This window comes from Schistocerca gregaria, chromosome 9 (genome assembly GCF_023897955.1).
Source record: "Schistocerca gregaria isolate iqSchGreg1 chromosome 9, iqSchGreg1.2, whole genome shotgun sequence".
NCBI classification, from domain to species: Eukaryota; Metazoa; Arthropoda; class Insecta; order Orthoptera; family Acrididae; genus Schistocerca; species Schistocerca gregaria.
The window spans coordinates 243,204,361-243,225,508 of NC_064928.1; the positions used below are offsets into that span (position 1 = coordinate 243,204,361).

At 49.6% G+C, this 21,148-nt stretch overlaps 1 protein-coding gene across 1 annotated transcript in view; it reads left to right on the forward strand.

The window, feature by feature from the left end:
• The window catches only part of LOC126291841 (UDP-glucuronosyltransferase 2C1-like), a 199,505-nt gene that overhangs the window by 154,765 nt on the left and 23,592 nt on the right, over window positions 1–21,148 (forward strand). Inside the window, exon 4 of the mRNA XM_049985556.1 lies at window positions 12,759–13,082. Within this exon, the coding sequence (XP_049841513.1) occupies window positions 12,759–13,082 (324 nt within the window). The remainder of the gene's footprint in view (window positions 1–12,758; window positions 13,083–21,148) is intronic.

A 21,148-nucleotide genomic window follows, 5' to 3' on the forward strand; every position in this document is an offset into this window, starting at 1 on the left:
TCCTGTTGGAAAATGGTGGTGAGATACTGTGGCTCGAGACGTTGCCAGACGTTTCTGACTACTAGCCGCCACGTCCAGTGGCTTCGTGCAGCGCAGTTGCTCCTGTCCAGACTCCAGAGCACTGGAAGACCGGCGGAACTTGCCCCCAGGTCGCCGCCACGGGCGCGCCTACGATTCAGACCCGACCGTCAGCAGGCCGCGCTTCCCGCTCCTCGGCGTGTACACAGCCCTCTGCCAACGGCTGACTACGCCTGCCACGGTGACTCTCTAGTCGGGCTGCCACCTGCCGGTATTTCCGACCCATGGTGCGGCACGGTGTACGACGTTGCAGAGAGGCCATTACTTGTCACAAGATGGCCGGCGCACGCGTGGAGAAGTTACTGTGCACTTGGAGTGCAATACCAAGATCCTCCCTCGTGGTAGTCAGACGTGGTCGCCCAGAACCCTGAAGACGAGTACGCCTGCCCCCAGCATCGCGCTACAGGCGACCGCACCACTAATCTGGATATCGCACGATTCGACCAGCCGGCCAAATGGAGACCCCTTTCAAACTTTTGTCAGGCGCTGATAACGCTGTCTCACACGAGTGTGCATCATCTCTGTGTCTCTCGCGGTTACTACTCAAGATCTGATTCTTTTTCTTTATAGTTATTTTAACAGCTTATACAAAAGGTGGGCCGGCAGCGCCAATATTACGCCGCTCTTCGGCCACAGATAGTACAAATAGAAACATGGAAGACAAAGGAAAACAAAACATGATGGTAGAAAAAAAACAGTAGACACACGAGTAAAAAACACGGAGCCATTCACAGGTGTAGTAAAATGAAAAACGTTCAGCTCTTCTACACGTACACTGGCGACTGAAATGACACACGTGAACGATGGAGCGTGGGCGGTCAAAACACTGAAGCACTAACACGATGGCACACACACAGAACTGATGGCGAAGATCTGCGGGGCGCGTGTACGAGTCCGGGATGCTGCCAAAAGGGGGAAAGGTGGGGGAGAATGGAGAGGGAAGAGTGTAGATGACAGTGGCAGAGGAGATGGGAGGGGGAGGAAAGAAGGTTTGGGGGGTAGGGGAAGTCCAGGGGGAGGAGCGAACAGGAAGGGAGGAGACAGAGAAGGGAGAGAGGGTGACCTAAGGAAAAAACACAGGGTGTGGAATGGGAGGATAAAAGTTGGTAGGAGGTGTAGATAGAGGGGATAACTGCATCATCAGGGAGGGGGAGTTGGTGGAAGCCACCTTGGGCGAGGGTATGGAGAGTGGAGAGGTGGAGAGCAGGTGGGACACATGAATACAGATGGAGCAGCAGATGGGGGAGGGAGGGGATGGGGGAGACAAGTAGGTGAGGGGGGATCAAGTTTATGGGAGGTGTAGAGGATCTGTATCCGTTCGAGGAAAAGGAGGAGGTGCGGAAATGGAATGAGGTCATATAGGATCCACGTGGGGTAGGGGAGACGGATGTGATAGGCGAGGCGGAACACATGGCGTTCTAGGATTTGAAGGGATTTGTAAAAGGTAGGAGGGGCAGAGATCCATGCAGGGTCAAGATCTGACACTGCTCACGCCTCTTATGTACTCTAAGACGTCTGGTAACAACATTGAACACGAAAGACTCTAGTGCACTCTGGTGGCTGTTCCAGCTGTCACAGAGAACTGCAGCTGTAGTCAGTTTCATGCCTGCCGGTGGTGTGCGTGTGTACCAAGTTACACTGGCATTCGAAAAGGTTTTCTGGGTGCTTCTCTCTCTCTGTCAGACATTCTATTATTATTATTGTTGTTGTTGTTGTTGTTGTTGTTGTTGTTGTTTTCTTGCGTTACGTTTTCTTAAAAATGTTTACTCTCTGTTATCTAAGAGATCCTTCGCTGTATATAATTCATTTCTTAACTGGTGCTTTTCAACTGTCTTTTAAAATTTATCTGTTTTGGCGACTGATGACCTAAGATGTTCAGTCCCATAGTGCTCAGAGCCATTTTTTGTACCTGTTTTAATTAAAAATGGATTACAAACAGTGTCGACTGCGATTAAAAACTTTTATTTCGATGGCTATCGGATTGGGTCCGCAATGTGAGCACCCTCAAACCCTTATACCACGATGGTATGCGGTGGCGGTAAACAGGGCACCTGACATGAGTCAGTCAGCAGCTGACCTTCGTCGTAACCATTGAAATAACTGTCATTGTTGTCGACACTGTTTGCAATGCATTTTTAAAGTACTTTTACCCAGACCACTGGTTCTACACGAGAAATCTTCAAGAAAATTGCGTATTTGTTATGGTAATCTCTCTAACGTCGTTTAATAAGTTACTGTACAGTAGCAGACAGTACGTCACGAACGGAGCTTTGTGCGTGTCGCATGGAGACCGTAATGTTAGAAAGTCTGTATACCGAGGGCAATAGCAGTTCCCTTTTAGAGCTATAAACGCTAAAACGTTTCCCCGTCAGCGTATCGTATCCCTGTAGTATAATTTTGACAGATCTGTAAAACACCCACGTTATAGGACTGCGAATTTAAGGACAAGAGCACCATCTTTATGCCCGACTGGAAATTTTTATCCTCCGGTTCATATTACTATCGCTTTTTAGGAACAAAAATTGAAAGACTGAAGTTAAAAGGAAACATATTTCTCATGATCCCAGAACAGCGATGCTAAATGCAAAATGTGTTGACCTCGCAGTCCAATAGCGTGCAAAGTTCGAACTGTACCTACGATATTATAAGAGCAATTGTCTCCGTTAATGAGATTCGCAAATCAGGCAGAAATGAGAACGCGTAGGCTGGAGCCATTCAGATGGCCGCCGTTTCCGCGCTGCGACAGCCCGGGGGTCTTCCTGCGGCTGCTATTGGCTCTGGAATCGTATTTACTGTCGAGGCAGCGCAAATTGAGCGGTACAGCGCAGAACACGCTTTTTTCCAATCACGGTTGCGCTTACAGGGTCATTAAAATTCCAAAATAAACGACACAATGCGAGTGAAGAGCAAACGGAGTTTCCATTAGGGTCTCCGCCTGACCTTTCACCGGTCGCAGGCTGCGTTAATTCACTGACAGGTGAGGGGAGGGGGGAAGGGGGGGGAAGGCGGCTGCGAGCCCCCCCCCCCCCTCATTCCACACACACACACACACACACACACACACACACACCGGCGCGCGGGGCCGCTCCTCACCTGCGCCCTCTGTTAGGCTGAGGCTGCAGCAGCACTGACACCGCGGCGCTCCGCCGACGACCCACATCGCCCGAAGACGGCCGATCTTTTCAAATCAGCTTGCCAGAACCAATCTCATCGCCCGAACGTACAGAATTTGGACATTCGCTGGAATTCAAATCAGTTTGCCTTCTTCATCGTGCTAAATTCTATCCAACTGGAGCGTTAGATTGGCAAAATACAGAGCTGGCTACAGGGCACCGCCCATAATGGTTAAAGCTTTCATAACTGGGGTTAGATCCGGCGACCCTTTTTCGCCGAGGTAGTGTTTGGCAAGCACGAAGGCAGGCAGTAGAGACTCCCGTGTGCGGGTGGGCATTATCTTGCTGAAACTTAAGCCCACGGGTTCGGCACGAATTGAAATGAAATGGCACCTCAGACCACGACTCCTCGCTTGGCGGAGGACGTTCGAGTCGGCGTGGCGCCGACGGCTGGTTTGTCTCCAGATACGCGTTCGCTGGTAATCAGGGCCCACATGGGAGCAGGACTCACCACTGAAGACAATGAAACGCCAGCCAGTGAGATTCCAAGCTGAATGTAGCAGCCACCACTGAAAACGGCTCTGTTGGCGTACAGAGGTCGACGGCAGTCGGCGCAAGAAGTGCCGTGGGGTCAGCCCTCTTTTCATGAGCCGCCTGTTAATGGTCCTTGTGGTCACTGGAGCACCGGGGTCGGCGATGATGACGAATCCGGAGCTCTCAGTGCCCCTCTCACGAATGGTCGGTCCTCACATCCTGTGAGGACTGCTTCCTTCTGGATGCCACGTACAGCTGTTGTCACACATTGTCGCCAGCATCGTCGAAAAGTGGCATCGCCCCTTTTCAAGTGCCGAGCGAATTCGCCGATTACTCCGACCGGTTTTTTGATCCGAACTACACGTCCTCTCTCAAATGTTAACATCTGAACACACTGTTCAAGTGCCTCTGTGCGAGGCAAACCCACTGTCCAGCTGAGTACACGGAATGAAATACTCCCTATTTGCTATCCTTGCCAGCTGCAGGGTGAAACTGCGCTGCAACGCCATTCATTCACTCGTCGGCCTCCAAAGTTTACAGATTTTCACATGAATATCATTCTCTGATCAATTATACATCACTCTTTCGTGGTGCGTCGTTTTTTTCTTCCTTACAGTTTATTAGACATTATTATAATCTCAAAAACTAATTTATTCAAGTAGGAAGGATGTTGCATCTGATGCTCAAACTTACGGTACTGAATCATTTTTGGGTTGCAGCAGTTGAGCATTAGCTGTCCTCGAATGATTATTCGTGCTTCCTGACGTTTTTATGCCAGCAGTGTTGTGATTAGGTGATCTGCAAATGTGGTGTATGTTTTTCCACTTTTCAGCGCTTTGCCTTACACACACACACACACACACACACACACACACACACGTGCGCACACGCGCTCAATGACAGTCACTGAAAGTTGAGTGACGCATTTCTGTTTCGCTGAATTTATTTGACGTTCTGCAGAGTTTTTGTAATCTTGCCTTTCAGTGTCACCACAAATTATCTCGAGTCTGCAACAGAAAGATTATCTCTTCTCCTCACACATTCACACAGCTGACTGGGTTCTCTAGTTCCTGAGATACCACACTACAACGCTCGTCTCGTTCTTTTTCAGACAGTACAGCTCATCCACGCGCATTCGGCGGCTTCTAACAGCAAAAGCCGCGAAACAGCACCCGCCTCCAAGCAGAGAGCCCTCGTGGCATCCATCCCGCCAGCGGTGGTTAAAATAGGTTCCAACCTCCTTGATAGATTAGATCCTAATCTAACGTAAGCTATTTGATCCAGCCAAAGCCTGACGCAGGAAATTGGACTGTGTCCAGGCTGTCGGCCGATGTAACCGGACAGCTTCCGCCGACTGCTGCTCTCCCCCCTCTCTCCCACTCTATCTCCCTTCCTCCCTCCCTCCCTCTCTCTCTCTCTCGCTCTCCCCCTCATTCCCTCAACCCATCCCAGCCGCATGTCTAACCAGGCAAGGAAGACTTTACAAGTGCGCCTGTTCACGCTCCAGCCTAAGGTTGCCTTCATAATACACACAGGGCTGTAGTAGATACCTAACTGAAATTTTCTGTTGTATTCATTGCAGCACGAAGTGCCCAACATCTGAGGTAGCAGGAAGAGAACCCCATACCACAGAATATTCGCTGCAGTACAAGGTAGCTGGCTTGTATGCTTGCAACATATGAGCACACAGGGTGAAACCTGTAAAACAATATGGGCAATGCAATGTGAAACAAGTAATAACGATTCATTAACTGTCTAAGCTTACTATGTACTTTATATATGTATGAAACACTGAATATTATTTTTCAAAAACTGTCTCCTCGTGTAACGTGTCCTCGGGATACCGTATTCAACTGCTGACCACTACTGACTGTTTGGTGGTCCTGTACAGCGCTTGCGAACATTGTCGTGCAACTAAACTTCAATCGTGGTAAAACGTTGAATTTGAAATAATGAAAATAAATCTAGTTAAATACCAAAAGGAAACTAATTTTGTACTCGCTGAAAAGTATTCATCTGAAACTCAATACTGAAGTACGTTATGAAAGTTACGCATTAGGGAGTGCAATGTCTGACTTGAAATACCCACAAAATAAAATACTGCTCAACTCGGAAGAAAATAACAGTTCAACATTACCTTCACTATTAACTGTAAATTAGTCTACTTACTCGGCACAACACCTGAAAATTCTATGTACTGTTTGCTCCCAAGAATGCAAAGTGGCCCCCCTGTGGGTCCGGGGTAAGAATAGGCCCGCGGTATTCCTGCCTGTCGTAAGAGGCGACTAAAAGGAGTCTCAACTGTTTCGGCCTTTAATGTGATGGTCCCCATTGGGGTTTGACCTCCATTTTTCCAAATTCAACAGAAGTACGAGCCTCTTGGGGAAGGACACCTTACGTGGTGCACCATCAGTCCTCTGTGCCCTAAGACCTTGGCACTCTTTATCATCTTGGTGTCGTAACTGCACCTTCCATCCCTTATTTTGGGCATACACCCCCGATGGATTGTGTAAGTTAGTGCGTCACCATCTGCACCCACGATCACTATGGACTACCCTTGGCACCCAAAATCCAGCACGATAGCCAGCCCGTTGTGGTGGGGTCGTCATGTACCCTCTAGGTTGTAGCCCCCTGAAAACACAGGGATCGTACTGCTGTTGCCTGAGCTGACACCTCCCCACGTAAGCCTAGGAGTAGATGCCCGTCTCTCTGGGAGATCGAGACTCCCGGCAACGGCCATCCTGCCAGGTGGCCTTTGCTGTGGCTGGGTGGTTTCCGTGGGGAGAGCCCCTGGTCGGAGTGGGTGGCATCGGGGCAGATGCCCCGCAATGAAGCGGGTGAAATCTCACTCTGGTGGTCGCCCGACCGCCAATATCTCTAAGCGTGGTAAGGTGGAATTTAACGCTGTGACATATAGCCCAAAATCGTTCTCTTCCCTAGCCACACCATGGGAGGAACGTAGGGCTGCGGACAGACAGGAGTCGTATTCATCGTGATACCTTGTGTGCAGCAGAACTGATGGGGATTCGTTTTTGGGAACTAAGCCTCTTTTCTTCGTGAACAATCTCAAAGATAAGTTTGGGGAGCTGGCGTCTCTTTCCAAAATGAGGAGCGGGGCCATTCTGATACAAGCAGCTTCATCTGCACAGTCCCGGGCATTACTCGCCTGTGAGAAGCTCGGTGACATCCCTGTTACCGTCACTCCTCATAAGTCTTTAAACTTGGTCCAGGGGATTATTTTTCATAAAGATCTTCTGCTCCAGTCTGATGATGAGCTACGGGAGAACCTGGCATGACCAGGTGTGCACTTTGTCCGTCGTGTCTTTAGGGGGCCCAAGGATAATAGGGTCGCTACCGGTGCCTTCATCCGGGCCTTTGAGGGCGACTGCTTGTCCGAGAAGGTCAAGGTCATGATCTACCGGTGCGATGTCAAGCCCTATGTCCCGCCGCCTATGTGATCCTTCCAGTGCTGGAAACTCGGACACATGTCCTCCAGGTGCACTGCCAGCCCCACGGGTCGTGATTGTGGACGACCTTCGCATCCTAATGCTCCATGTGCTCCGCCTCCCACCTGCGTTAACTGTGGGGAGCATCATTCTCCCTGTTCGCCAGACTGTGCAGTCTACCAAAGAGAGCGGAAGATACAAGAAATTAAGACCCTGGACCGTTTAACTTACCAAGAGGCAAAGAAGAAGCTAGATCGACTCAACCCCACACCTATGTTGAGGAGTTATGCTACCGTCACACTGCCGCCACCAGCTCCTGCAACGATTCCCTTCTCCGTTGGCCCACAGAGAAATCAAGTAACGCCTTCCCCACAGCTGGGACAGGCCACTCTCTCTTCCACTGCTCCCAAACCATTCAGTTTGGGATCAGTGCGCCCCGAACAACTGGGGACGTCAGTCCCCACCTCTCAGCCGGAGGGGCGGCAGACCTCTCCGGCTGCTCAGCCGGGGGGGGGGGGGGGGGGGCGGCAGCCCTCTCCAGATGCTCGGCTGGGGATGCAGCAGCCTCCTCCAGCCTCACTTGTTCGGAAGGGATCCCTTGGGGGAGTCCCTCCCAAGGACTTGCCCAGTGTCTCACAAGACACTAACCAGTGGCTGAAGAAGGCACCAGCTGCTGGTCGAAGGGCTTCCCGCTCTTCGTCTGTTCCTGATGATGCATCAGGAAAGCCCTCCCGGCATGCAAACCCTCCTCCGAAAGACAAGAGATAGAAGAGGAGGCTCTCTAAGAAGGATAAGGACCCAGTGGTTCCTCCACCACCGCTTCCTGTCAGGTCAGCCTCTGAGGATGAAATCGAGCTCTTTGCGTCCCCTGATGACCTCGATCTCGCCGTCTCCTCGGAAACTATGGCCGTAGCGACGTCCGTCACTCAGTCGATGGCAGAATGTGACCCTGCGAAGTAATTTGCCTTTTCCGTGGCTGCATGCCCCTACAGGACACGCTTTGTGCAATCGTCCAGTGGAATTGTGGCGGTTATTTTAGGCATCTACCTGAGTTGCGTCAGCTTCTAAGCACGACACCTGCTTTGTGCATTGCCCTCCAGGAAACCTGGTTCCCGGCAATGCGGACCCCTGTCCTTCATGGATACAGGGGTTATTACTGCAACCATAGCACTTAGAATTGTGTGTCAGGTGGAGCCTGCGTGTATGTCCTTACCTCTGTATATAGCGCTCCTGTGCCCCTTCAAACATCATTGGAAGCTGTGGCTGTCAGAGTAAGGACTGCCCAGGACATAAACGTCTGCTGTGTCTATCTCCCTCCAGGTGGTACAGTCTCCCTGACCGAATTGGCTGCACTTGTCACCCAACTTCCCACGACTTTTCTTCTCCTGTGGGATTTTAACGCTCACAATCCCCTGTGGGGTGGAACAAAGATTACTGGCCGAGGCAGAGATGTCGAGAATCTCATCTCCCAACTCGACCTCTGTCTCTTAAACACTGGCGCCACCACACGTTTCAGTGTGGCGCATGGCACGTTCTCGGCCATAGATCTGTCGTTGTGCAGCCCAGGGCTTGTACCATCGGTCCACTGGAGAGTCCATGACGACTTGTGTGGTAGTGACCATTTTCCCATCTTCCTTTCACTACCCCAGCGTCGCTCCCATGCCCACTTGCCTACATGGGCATTTAACAAGGCAAACTGGGAAACGTTCTCCTCTGCTGCCACTGTTGACTCTCTCCCCCACGGTACCATCGATGTGGCGGTTGAGACGTTGACTGCAGCTATTGTTTCCGCTGCGGAACGCACCATTCCTCTTTCGTTAGGGTGCCCCCGGCGAAAGTCAGTGCCTTGGTGGTCTCCAGAGGTCGCTGAAGCCATTAAAGAACGTCGGCGGGCTCTTCAGCGATATAAGCGGCACCCGTCTTTGGAGAACCTCATTTTTTTTCAAACGTCTCCGTGCTCAGGCACGGCGGCTCATCAAGAGGCGGAAACAGGAGTGCTGGGAGAGGTACGTTTCCACCATTGGTTCCCGTACCTCACCCTCCCAGGTGTGGATGAAGATTCGGCGCATCTTTGGATTGCAGCACTCTACAGGTGTCCCAGGGCTTACCATCAACGGGGCGCTATCCACCGATGCCGATGAAATTGCCGAGCATTTCGCGCAGCACTATGTTCGGGCCTCTACATCAGGGTATTACCCGCCTGCATTTCGCGCGCTAAAACGCCGGGAGGAATGCAAACGGCTTTCTTTTGCTTCTCGCCACCCTAAGGCGTATAACACCCTGTTTAGTTTGTGGGAACTCCAAAGCGCCCTGGCACAGTGCCCCGATACAGCCTCTGGGCCAGACGGCGTCCACAATCAGATGCTCAAACACCTGTCCCTGGACTATCAGCGATGTGTTCTTGCCATCTTCAACCGCATATGGGGCGATGGTGTCTTTCCGTCGCAGTGGCGAGAAACTACCATTATTCCGGTGCTGAAGCCTGTTAAGGACCCTCTTAATGTGGATAGCTATCGACCCATCAGCTTGATAAATACTCTGTGCAAGCTTCTGGAACGTATGGTGAGTCGACGGCTGTGTTGGCTGCTCGAGTCTCGGGGTCTTCTGGCTCAGTGGCAGAGCGACTTCCGCAAGGGCCGTTCCACCGCCGATACTTTGGTCTTCCTTGAGTCTGCAATCCGCTCTGCTTTTTCCAGGCGCCAACACCTCGTCTCCGTCTTTTCTGACCTCTCCAGAGCATATGACACGACGTGGCGGCACCATATTCTCGCCACGTTGCACGGGTGGGGTCTCCAGGGCTCCCTCCCCATTTTTATTCATAATTTTTTATCTGTTCGGACATTCCGCGTTTTACTTGGCACGTCCCACAGTTCACTTCATGTCCAGGAAAACGGCGTTCCACAGGGCTCTGTATTGAGCGTGCCCCTTTTCCTTGTGGCCATTAACGGCCTTACAGCAGCAGTAGGGTCGTCTGTCTCACCCACGTTATATGCTGACGATTTCTGCATCTTTTTCAGCTCCTCCACCATTAGTGTTGCAGAACGTAGGTTGCAGGGAGCCATACGCAAGGCGCAGGCGTGGGCCCTAGCCCATGGGTTTCAATTTTCTCCTGTGAATACTTGTGTTATGCACTTTTGTCGGCGTCGAACTGCCAGTCCCCACCCTGAGCTCTATCTTCAGGATGCCATGCTCAGAGTTGTTGACACTTACCGTTTTCTGGGATTGCTGTTCGATGCCCAGCTTATGTGGCTTCCACATATTCGTCAGCTCAAGCATCAGTGTTGGCAGCATCTGAATGCCCTCCGCTGCCTCGGCAACACAACTTGGGGTGCGGATCGTAATACGCTGCTGCAGCTCTACAAAGTCCTCGTGCTGTCCCGACTCGTCTATGGGAGTGTGGCGTAAGGCTCAGCGTTGCCCTCAGCGTTGCAGCTGCTGGACCCCGTTCACTACTGTGGGATTCGACAGGCGACAGGAGCATTCCGCACCAGCCCTGCTCATAGCCTCCTTGCTGAGGCTGGGGTTCGTCTGCTTCGCATTCGGCGTCAACAACTGTTAGCCAACTATGCTGCCCACGTCCGTTGTTCGCCCCGTCACCCTAACTACCGCCTCCTTTCCGCTAATGCGGCAGTCCATATCCCACACCAGCGGCCACGATCAGGCCATACAATTGGGATCTGTGTTCGGTCGCTCCTTCGTGAACTAGAGTGTTTGCCTCTTCCATCTGCCTACCAGGTCCGCCCACATACACCACCTTGGTGTATTCGTCGGCCGCATCTTCGGCTGGAACTTTCCCGATGGCCAAAGGATTCGGTTCGTCCTGCAGTCTTGCGCCGCCGTTTTCTTGCTCTCCTCGGCGCATACCATGACTCGGAGGCTATCTATACCGATGGCTCGGTGGCTGATGGCCGTGTGGGGTGCGCTTATGCTCGTGCGGACTATGTCGAGCAGCGCTCCTCGCCGGAAGGCTGCAGTGTCTACACCGCACAACTGACAGCCGCTTGTCGTGCCCTTGAGCGTATTCCTACCAGCACTGGAGAGTCCTTCATTTGCAGTGACTCTCTCAGTAGTCTGCAGGCTCTTGACCAGTGCTACCCACGCCATCCCATTGTTGGTGACATCCAGGGGCCCATTCACACTGTTGAACAGCGTGGTCGTTCAGTGGTGTTCATATGGACTCCGGCCCAAGTTTGAATCGCGGGAAACGAACTTGCCGACGAGTTAGCCAAAGAGGCAACCCGCAAACAGACGCTGGAAATCGGCCTACCGGCAATTGATCTCTGAAAGATTTTGCACCGTCGAGTCTTTGGGATGTGGGGAGACGAATGGCGCACTCTGTCTGCACCTAATAAGCTGCGGCAAGTAAAGGAGACCACGACCGTGTGCGTTTCCTGCATGCGGGCCTCTCGCAGGGATTCTGTTGTTCTGTGTGGGCTCCGCATTGGTCACTCTTGGCTGACGCACGGTCATCTGCTGCGTCGAGAGAACCCCCCTCATTGTCGCTGTGGTGCAAGCATGACGGTGGCGCATCTGTTGTTGGAATGTCCTCTTTTAACCGCTCTCAGGTGTGCTTTTAATCTCCAGGGTGATTTATCCTCTCTTTTAGCTGACAATGTCTCCATGGCAGATCGGGTTTTACGTTTTATTCGCGCAAGCGGCTTTTATAGGTCGATTTAATTTTCTTACATAACCCTCTTTCGAACTGTATTTTTAATTAGTTTTGTGTTGTAATTCGACTCCATACTAATCTTTTAGGTGGAGGTTTTCACGTGTTGCAGAGTGGCTGGCTCATCCTATTGTTTTCGTGATCAGCCAGCCACGATCCTCTGCTGTACAGTTTTCATTCTTTCTGCCTTTCCTCTCTATGTTGTTTTTGTTGCTGTGCTCCGTTTTCCATGTTTCTTTATTATCGACCGTGGGGATTTTCTTCCCTTGGAATTTTTATCTTGTGCTTCGAATGACAAATGTATGGTTTCACTGTGCTCTGTGTGTTTATGAAACAAGGGACCGATGACCTATGCAGCTTGGTCCCTTTAATCCTCAACCAACCAACCAACCAATGCAAAGTGGGATTTGCACTGAAAGAAATGTAACTCACTTCTTGCTCAGCATGCCGTTTTGTGTCTGGTGCATTGACGTTATCGAAAGAAAATGCAATAGCTAAAGAAACATAATCTACTCAATAAAATTATAAACAGCCGACCTGTTGCAATGGATAAAGAATTCTTTACCTAGGTTTCAACAAATTTAAATCTGTCTTCTTCAGAAGGTGGCAATTTTAAATTAGTAAGGACTAATGTACCATCGCCGTTTTTACAAATGTCGGCGTAGATCCATTTGTCAAAATTAAAATATAGCCCTAGAAATAGGGTTTGTCGCGCAAATATAAATTAGTACATGGATCTTGCAGGGCTCATTCGGGTGTGAGCTCTGCAAGATCCATGTAGTAGAGGATCTTCTGCCAACACTACAGTTTCTCTACAAAATAACACTAAATCCAGCTCTGTATGTTCTTTCGATAAATTTATACGAATTGTTTAAGCCGTCCTTTTGGAAACACCCTGTACTAGTGTACTTGCGCTCGCAGGTGTGCGAGGCGGCGCTGGGGTCCCGGGAGGTGCGCGGGCTGCTGGAGGCGGCGTCGCGGCGGCGGCCGTCGCTGGCGCTGCTGGACGGCGCCTTCCCCGACTGCCTGCTGGCGCTGGCGCACCGCCTGGGCGCGCCTCACGCCCTGCTCAACACCGTGGCCGCGCACCCGGGGGCGGCCAGCTGGGCCGCCGCCAGCCCCGCGCCCTTCAGCGTCACGCCCTTCATGGGCCTGCCCTACACCGACCGCATGGCCCTGCCGCAGCGCCTGCTCAACGCCGCCCACCACGTCGCCCTCAGGGCCATGCAGGTCTTCAGCACCAAGGTGGGTCACTCCGCCGCTACTGCCCCCCTGCTTCGGCCCTCGATGTCACTCGTCAAAATCCAATACGTACAAAACACGCGTCACATCGTAAGAATTACGCTTATTCTCACGACGTCACATTCATTCGCTTTCCTGGTTATCACCTACAGTCGTGAGAATCACAGTAAAACCGGGGTTCCTACGAAAATAACTGTACGGGGTCTGTAGCATACTGTAACGATTTTGTTATGAAAGTACACTGAAACGCCAAAGAAACTGCTATAGGCACGCATATTCAAATACAGAGATATGTACAGGCTGTTACATAAAGGTCCGGACAAACTTTCAGGAAACATTCCTCACACACAAGTAAAGAAAAGATTTTATGTGGACACGTGTCCGGAAACGCTTAATTTCCATGTTAGAGCTCATTTTAATTTCGTCAGTGTGTGCTGTACTTCCTCGATTCACCGCCACTTGGCCCAATTGAAGGAAGGTAATGTAGACTTCGGTGCTTGTGTTGACATGCGGCTCATTGCTGTACAGTACTAGCATCGAGCACATCAGTATGTAGCATCAACAGGTTAGTGTTCATCACGAACGTGGTTTGGCAGTCAGTGCAATGTTTACAAATGCGGAGTTGGCAGATGCCCATTTGATGTATGGATTACCACGGGGCAATAGCCGTGGCGCGGTACGTTTGTATCGAGACAGATTTCCAGAACGAAGGTGTCCCGACAGGAAGACGTTCAAAGCAATTGATCGGCGTCTTAGGGAGCACGGAACATTCCAGCTTATGACTCGCGACTGGGGAACGAGGACACCTGCAATGAACGAGGCAATTCTTCGTGCAGTTGACGATAACCCTAATGTCAGCGTCAGAGACGTTGCTGCTGTTCAAGATAACGTTGACCACGTCACTTTATGGAGAGTACTACGGGAGAACCAGTTGTTTCCGTACCATGTACATCGTGTGCAAGCACTATTAGCAGCTGATTGGTCTCCACGGGTACACTTCTGGTTCATCCAACAATCTGTCAATCCTCATTTCAGTGCAAATGTTCTCTTTACGGATGAGGCTTCATTCCAACGCGATCAAATTGTAAATTTTCACAATCAACATGTGTGGGCTGACGAGAATCCGCATGCAATTGTGCAATCACATCACCAACACAGATTTTCTGTGAACGTTTGGGCAGGCATTGTTGGCGATGTCTTGATTGGGTCCCGTGTTCTTCCACCTACGCTCAATGATTTCATACGGGATACTCTACCTGTACTGCTAGAACATGTGCATTTACAAGTACAACACAACATGTGGTTCATGCACGTTGGAGCTCCTGCACATTTCAGTCGAAGTGTTCGTACGCTTCTCAACAACAGATTCGGTGACCGATGGATTGGTAGAGGCGGATCAATTCCGTACCCTCCACGCTCTCCTGACCTCACCCCTCTCGACTTTCATTTATGGTGGCATTTGAAAGCTCTTGTCTACGCAACCCCGGTACCAAATGTAGAGACTCTTCGTGCTAGTATTGTGGACGACTGTGAAACAATACGCCATTCTCCAGGGCTGCATCAGCGCATCAGGGATTCCATGCGACGGAGGTTGGATGCATGTATCCTCGCTAACGGAGGACATTTTGAACATTTCCTGTAACAAAGTGTTTGATGTCACGCCGGTACGTTCTCTTGCTGTGTGTTTCCATTCCATGATTACTGTGATTTGAAGAGAAGTAATAGAATTAGCTCTAACATGGAAAGTAAGCATTTCCGGACACATGTCCACATAACATACACTCCTGGAAATTGAAATAAGAACACCGTGAATTCATTGTCCCAGGAAGGGGAAACTTTGTTGACACATTCCTGGGGTCAGATACATCACATGATCACACTGACAGAACCACAGGCACATAGACACAGGCAACAGAGCATGCACAATGTCGGCACTAGTACAGTGTATATCCACCTTTCGCAGGAATGCAGGCTGCTATTCTCCCACGGAGACGATCGTAGAAATGCTGGATGTAGTCCTGTGGAACGGCTTGCCATGCCATTTCCACCTGGCGCCTCAGTTGGACCAGCATTCGTGCTGGACGTGCAGACCGCGTAAGACGACGCTTCATCCAGTCCCAAACATGCTCAATGGGGGACAGATCCGGAGATCTTGCTGGCCAGGGTAGTTGACTTACACCTTCTAGAGCACGTTGGGTGGCACGGGATACATGCGGACGTGCATTGTCCTGTTGGAACAGCAAGTTCCCTTGCCGGTCTAAGAATGGTAGAACGATGGATCCGATGACGGTTTGGATGTACCGTGCACTATTCAGTGTCCCCTCGACGATCACCAGAGGTGTATGGCCAGTGTAGGAGATCGCTCCCCACACCATGATGCCGGGTGTTGGCCCTGTGTGCCTCGGTCGTATGCAGTCCTGATTGTGGCGCTCACCTGCACGGCGCCAAACACGCATACGACCATCATTGGCACCAAGGCAGAAGCGACTCTCATCGCTGAAGACGACACGTCTCCATTCGTCCCTCCATTCACGCCTGTCGCGACACCATTGGAGGTGGGCTGCACGATGTTGGGGCGTGAGCGGAAGACGGCCTAACGGTGTGCGGGACCGTAGCCCAGCTTCATGGAGGTTGCGAATGGTCCTCGCCGATACCCCAGGAGCAACAGTGTCCCTAATTTGCTGGGAAGTGGCGGTGCGGTCCCCTACAGCACTGCGTAGGATCCTACGGTCTTGGCGTGCATCCGTGCGTCGCTGCGGTCCGGTCCCAGGTCGACGGGCACGTGCACCTTCCGCCGACCACTGGCGACAACATCGATGTACTGTGGAGACCTCACGCCCCACGTGTTGAGCAATTCAGCGGTACGTCCACCTGGCCTCCCGCATGCCCACTATACGCCCTCGCTCGAAGTCCGTCAACTGCACATACGATTGACGTACACGCTGTCGCGGCATGCTACCAGTGTTAAAGACTGCGATGGAGCTCCGTATGCGACGGCAAACTGGCTGACACTGACGGCGGCGGTGCACAAATGCTGCGCAGCTAGCGCCATTCGATGGCCAACACCGCGGTTCCTGGTGTGTCCGCTGTGCCGTGCGTGTGATAATTGCTTGTAAAGCCCTCTCGCAGTGTCCGAAGCAAGTATGGTGGGTCTGACACACCGGTGTCAATGTGTTCTTTTTTCCATTTCCAGGAGTGTATTTTGTTTCTTTGTGTGTGAGGAATGTTTCCTGAAATTTGGCTGTACCTTTTTGTAACACCCTGTATACTGGCAGAGTACGGCGCTGAGGTCGACAACGCCTGTATAAGACAACATGTGTCTGGCGCAGTTCTTATATCGGTTTTTGCAACTACAATGGCAGGTTATCGAGATTTAAGTGAGTTTGAACGTGATGATATAGTCGGCGCACGAATGATGCGACACAGCATCTCAGAGGTGGCGATGAAGTGGGGATTTTCCCGAGTGTGCCGTGAATATCAGGAATTCGCAAAACATCAAATCTCTGACATCGCTGCGGCTGGAAAAAGATCCTGGAAGAGCGGTACCGGCGACGACTGAAGAAAATAGTTCGAGGTGACAGAAATTGCTGCTGATTTCAGTGCTGCGCCATCAACAAGTGTCAGCGAGTGAACCATTCGACGAAACATCATCGATGTGGGCTTTCGGAGCCGATGTCCCACTCGGGTACGCTTGATGACCGCACAGCACAAAGCTTTACGCCTCGCCTGGGCCCGTCAACACCGACACAGGGGTACTGATGACTGGAAACACGTTTCCTGGTCAGACGGGGCTCGTTTCAAATTGTATCGGGCGGATGGACGTGTGCGAGTATGGAGACAACCCCATGTATCCGTAGACCCTGCATGTCAGCAGGGTACTGTTCAAGCTGGTGGAGGCTCTGCAATAGTGTGGGACGTGTGCAGATGGAATTATATGGGACCCTGGAACGTCTTGTTACGACTCTGACAGGCGACAGGTATGTAAGCATCCTGTCTGATCAGCTGCATCAATTCGTGTCCATTGTGCACTCCGATGGGCAATTCCGCCAGGACCGTGTGACACCCCACACGTCCAGAAATGCTACGGAGTGGTTCCAGGAACGCTCTTCTGAATCTAAACATTTCTGCTGGTGACCAAACTCCCCAGACATGACATATCTGCGAAGCCTTGTACGTGTTGTTCAGAAGAGATCTCCACCCTCTCGTACTCTTCCCGATTTATGGACAGCCTTCAGGGATTCGTGGTGTCAGTTCCCTCCAACACTACTTCTGACATTAGTCGAGTCCGTGCGACGCCATGTTGTGGCACTTCTAAGCGTTCGTGGAGGTCCTGTGTGATATTAGACAGGTGTGCCAGTTTATTTGGCTCTTCAATGTACATATAACACATAAACAAACATGAAGGAATTATGTAGTTTCTTTCATAACACGCGCAACAAAATAATGAGTTTGCATTTCTTGCTTATAAATTGATATAAAGGCACTCACTCTGCTGTTATCTTATTGCATCGTTAGTCCTTTGTCCAGCCTCCACTTTTCCTAGTTACCTCAAAAATTGTCTTCAGCGTTGATTCTGTTAGGGTTGAAACGTCCTCTTTGAACAATTATACACGAATGTGCTTAAACTGCCACACAATATTTTTAGCGCAACGCAATCTGACTTTCAATAATCCCTACAAAAGAATGGCCCTGACTAACATTAACCTATACCTTTCACAAATCACTTACCTCACCAAAAATCTTGGTTACTCGAACTACTGCAATACAGCGAGCACCACTACTGCCAGCTAAATAAAAGATTCAAACTACGGAAGGCACTAACTACTGACAGGTATAGTTAGCAAATGAAAGATTTTAATAGAGAACAAACAATATAGCAGTTCATGACATCCATTCTTACAAATTTCAAAACACCGCCATCTCTCTCCCCACATCCACCACTGCTGGCGGCTCACCTCCAACTGCGCAACGCTACGCGCTGTTCACATCCAGCTGCCGCTGCCTAACACTACAATGGCAGACAACAATGCAAACTAGCCACAGGCTGCCCACAGCACAGCCAGTGATTTTTCATACAGAGCGCTACGTCACGTTACCAATAAAAAAAACCTAAACAGCCTACTTACAGGGTTTTTAGTTCTAGCAGTGGAACTGTCGCCCAGTCTTCCCGTATCACACTTTTCAGATCACACACGCCCCATATTGCCTCCTATTGCGACTTTTTTTCACGGGTTTCATATCCGGGCTACGTGCGGGCGAGAGCGAGACATCTTCAAATCACTTTCGGTTGTAGCAGAAACCTGCACAGATGCATTATCTTGTTGAAACATTATACATCCGTCCCCTAAGACCTCATACATTCTAATTAGTTCTGTCTCTAGCGGCCCAATCTGTGTGTCAGAGTTTATGGTAGGGTTCAGCCAAGCAGAAATCTGTCCAAATCGTAACACTTCCACCACCAAAATTTCTGCTCAATCTTACCTGTTGCTCTGTTCTCAGATCATCCCAGTAATATTGAAATCCATGTGGTCCATCTGAATTAAACTTCTTATTATCACTGAAGTTCATTTTACCCCGTTCTGAATTCCATGACATACGTTTTCCAGCAAACTCCAATCTAGCCTATTTATGTTCCAGTGTTAGAATAAGTTTCTGCAGTAGTTTCTCGAATACAAGGTATTTGACGTATGACAAACTTTATTATAGACATCTAGCATTTAAATCAGCAACAAGTTGAAGACTAATGGTTTTTGGTCCTCGCTTTGCGCAAAAGGAACCGTTTCGATGCTTCAAATAATTTTCTACACAGTAGAATAACTATGAGGGTTGCCCAGAAAGTAATGAACCAATTTTTTTTCTCTACTGAAAACAATGCTACGAATGGGAAACGTTAGGTATGTATTATTTGAAGTCTCTTGAGTGAGAGCGCCAAGTTTCCACCACTTCCGTCAGATAGTGCATCTTCGGGACAGTTTCAAAATGGCGTCTGTAGGTGATGTAAGTTACAAGCAGAGTGCCGTTATTGAATTTCTCCCTGCAGAGAAAGAAACCGTCGGGAATATTCACAAACACTTTTGCCAAGTCTATGGAGCATCTGATGTCGACAGAAGTACAGTTAGTCACTGGGCACGGAGGGTGAGGTCATCAGAAGGCGGTCAGGCGGTTAGGCGGAGCTCGGCGATTTGCAGCGGTCGGGGAGACCATCCACCGCTGCCACACCTCACCTGGTCCCCACAGACTTCCATTTTTTTTGGGCCATTAGAAGATGCCCTTCACGGAAGACATTTTGAGGACAATGAGGAGGTGATTCACACAGTGAGGCACTGTCTCCGCCACCAGGATAATCATTGGTATGGACAGGGCAAACACGCCCTTGTTTCACGCTGGAAGAAGGTATTCGAATGGGATGGAGAATACGTGGAGAAATAGGGTGTGTAGATAAAACATCATTCTTTCGTGCACGTAATTCTCATTATGTTTTATAAAGAACTATTGACGAAAAAAATGCTGTGCATTATTTTGTGGGCAACCCTCGTACAACTATACTGCGCCACCTGCAAGTCTTTGTGTTCGCTACCAGTTGGCAAATGACGCAGTCGGCGCAATGTAGTTATGTTCATGTTGGTACATGATACTTTTATATTTGACATGCCAATGTGTAGTGATCTTCGTGGTAGTGGGAAGTGTATATGCAGTGTGAATCAACTTGTAACACTGATGTTGTAAACATATCAAAGCATAAGATCCGATGATGACAGTGTAGCTCTGTCAAAACTGATCAGCCAATAAAATGCGTTTTTCGCGATCTCAGGTTGTGAAGTTTTCTTCAGTTACCGTATTTGGAGTGAAGTTGATGTTTCAACTCATTCCAGAGGTGGGTTCTGTTGTCCACAGAGTGTTGCCTCGTGACAAGATGCACTGTGATGTTGACACACCCTCACACTCATCATCTTTCCAGAGAAATCACAAGTCGCATAGCACTGCGTAGAGAAATGTGTGCCTCGTGAGGAACTACTCGATCATTGCACCCCACTCTGTTAAACTCCTTATTTGAATGAGGGGCATGAAAGGGAAGCAGTGGGTCGTAAGGGAGTGAGACAGGGTTGTAGCTATTCAATCTGTATACTGAGCAAGCAGTAAAGGAAAAAAAAGCACTTGGAGTAGGAATTACAATCCGTGGAGAAGAAAATAAAATTTGAGGTTTGCCAACGACACTGTAATTCTGTTAGAGACAGCAATGGACATGAAAGAGCAGTTGAATGGAATGGACAGTGTCTTGAAAGGAGGATATAAGACGAACATCAACAAAAGCAAAACAAGAAAAATGGAATGTAGTTGAATTAAATCATTTGATCCTGAGGGAATTAGATTAGTAAATGATACACTTTTAGAAGATGAGTTTTTCTATTTGGGGAGAAAAATAACGGATGATGGTGAAATTAGAGCGGATATAAAACATAGACCGGCAATGGCAAGGAAAGTGTTTCTTAAGAAGAAAAATTCGTTAATATCGAGTATAGATTTAAATGTCAGTAGGCCTTCTCTGAAAGTATTTTTATGGAGTATAGTCATGTATATAAGTGAAACACGGACGATAAATAGTTTAAACAAAAAGAGAATAGAAGCTTGCGAAATGTGGTGCTATAAAAGAAAGCTGAAGACGATGAGGCGCTAAACAGAACTAGAGAGGAGAGAAATTTGTGGTACAACCTCACCAAAAGAAGCGATCGGTTGGTAGTACACATTCTGAGACATCAAGGGATCATCGATTTAGTACTGAAGGGAAGTTTGTGGGGTAAAAATCGTAGAGGCAGACCAAGAGATGAATACAGTAAGCAGATTCAGAGGGATGTAAGTTGCAATAGTTATTTGGAGATGAAGCAGCTTGCACAGGATAGGGTAGCATGGAGGGCTGCATCAAAACAGTCTCTGGACTGAAGTCCACAATAACAACAATGATGTGAGTTTGTTAGATGGACTGCTGGAAGCACATCGGAGCTCACAAGTAATTCCTTCTGCTGGTTTCATGTGATTGCCTTACAGCTACCCTCTGCAATGCTCAATGATCC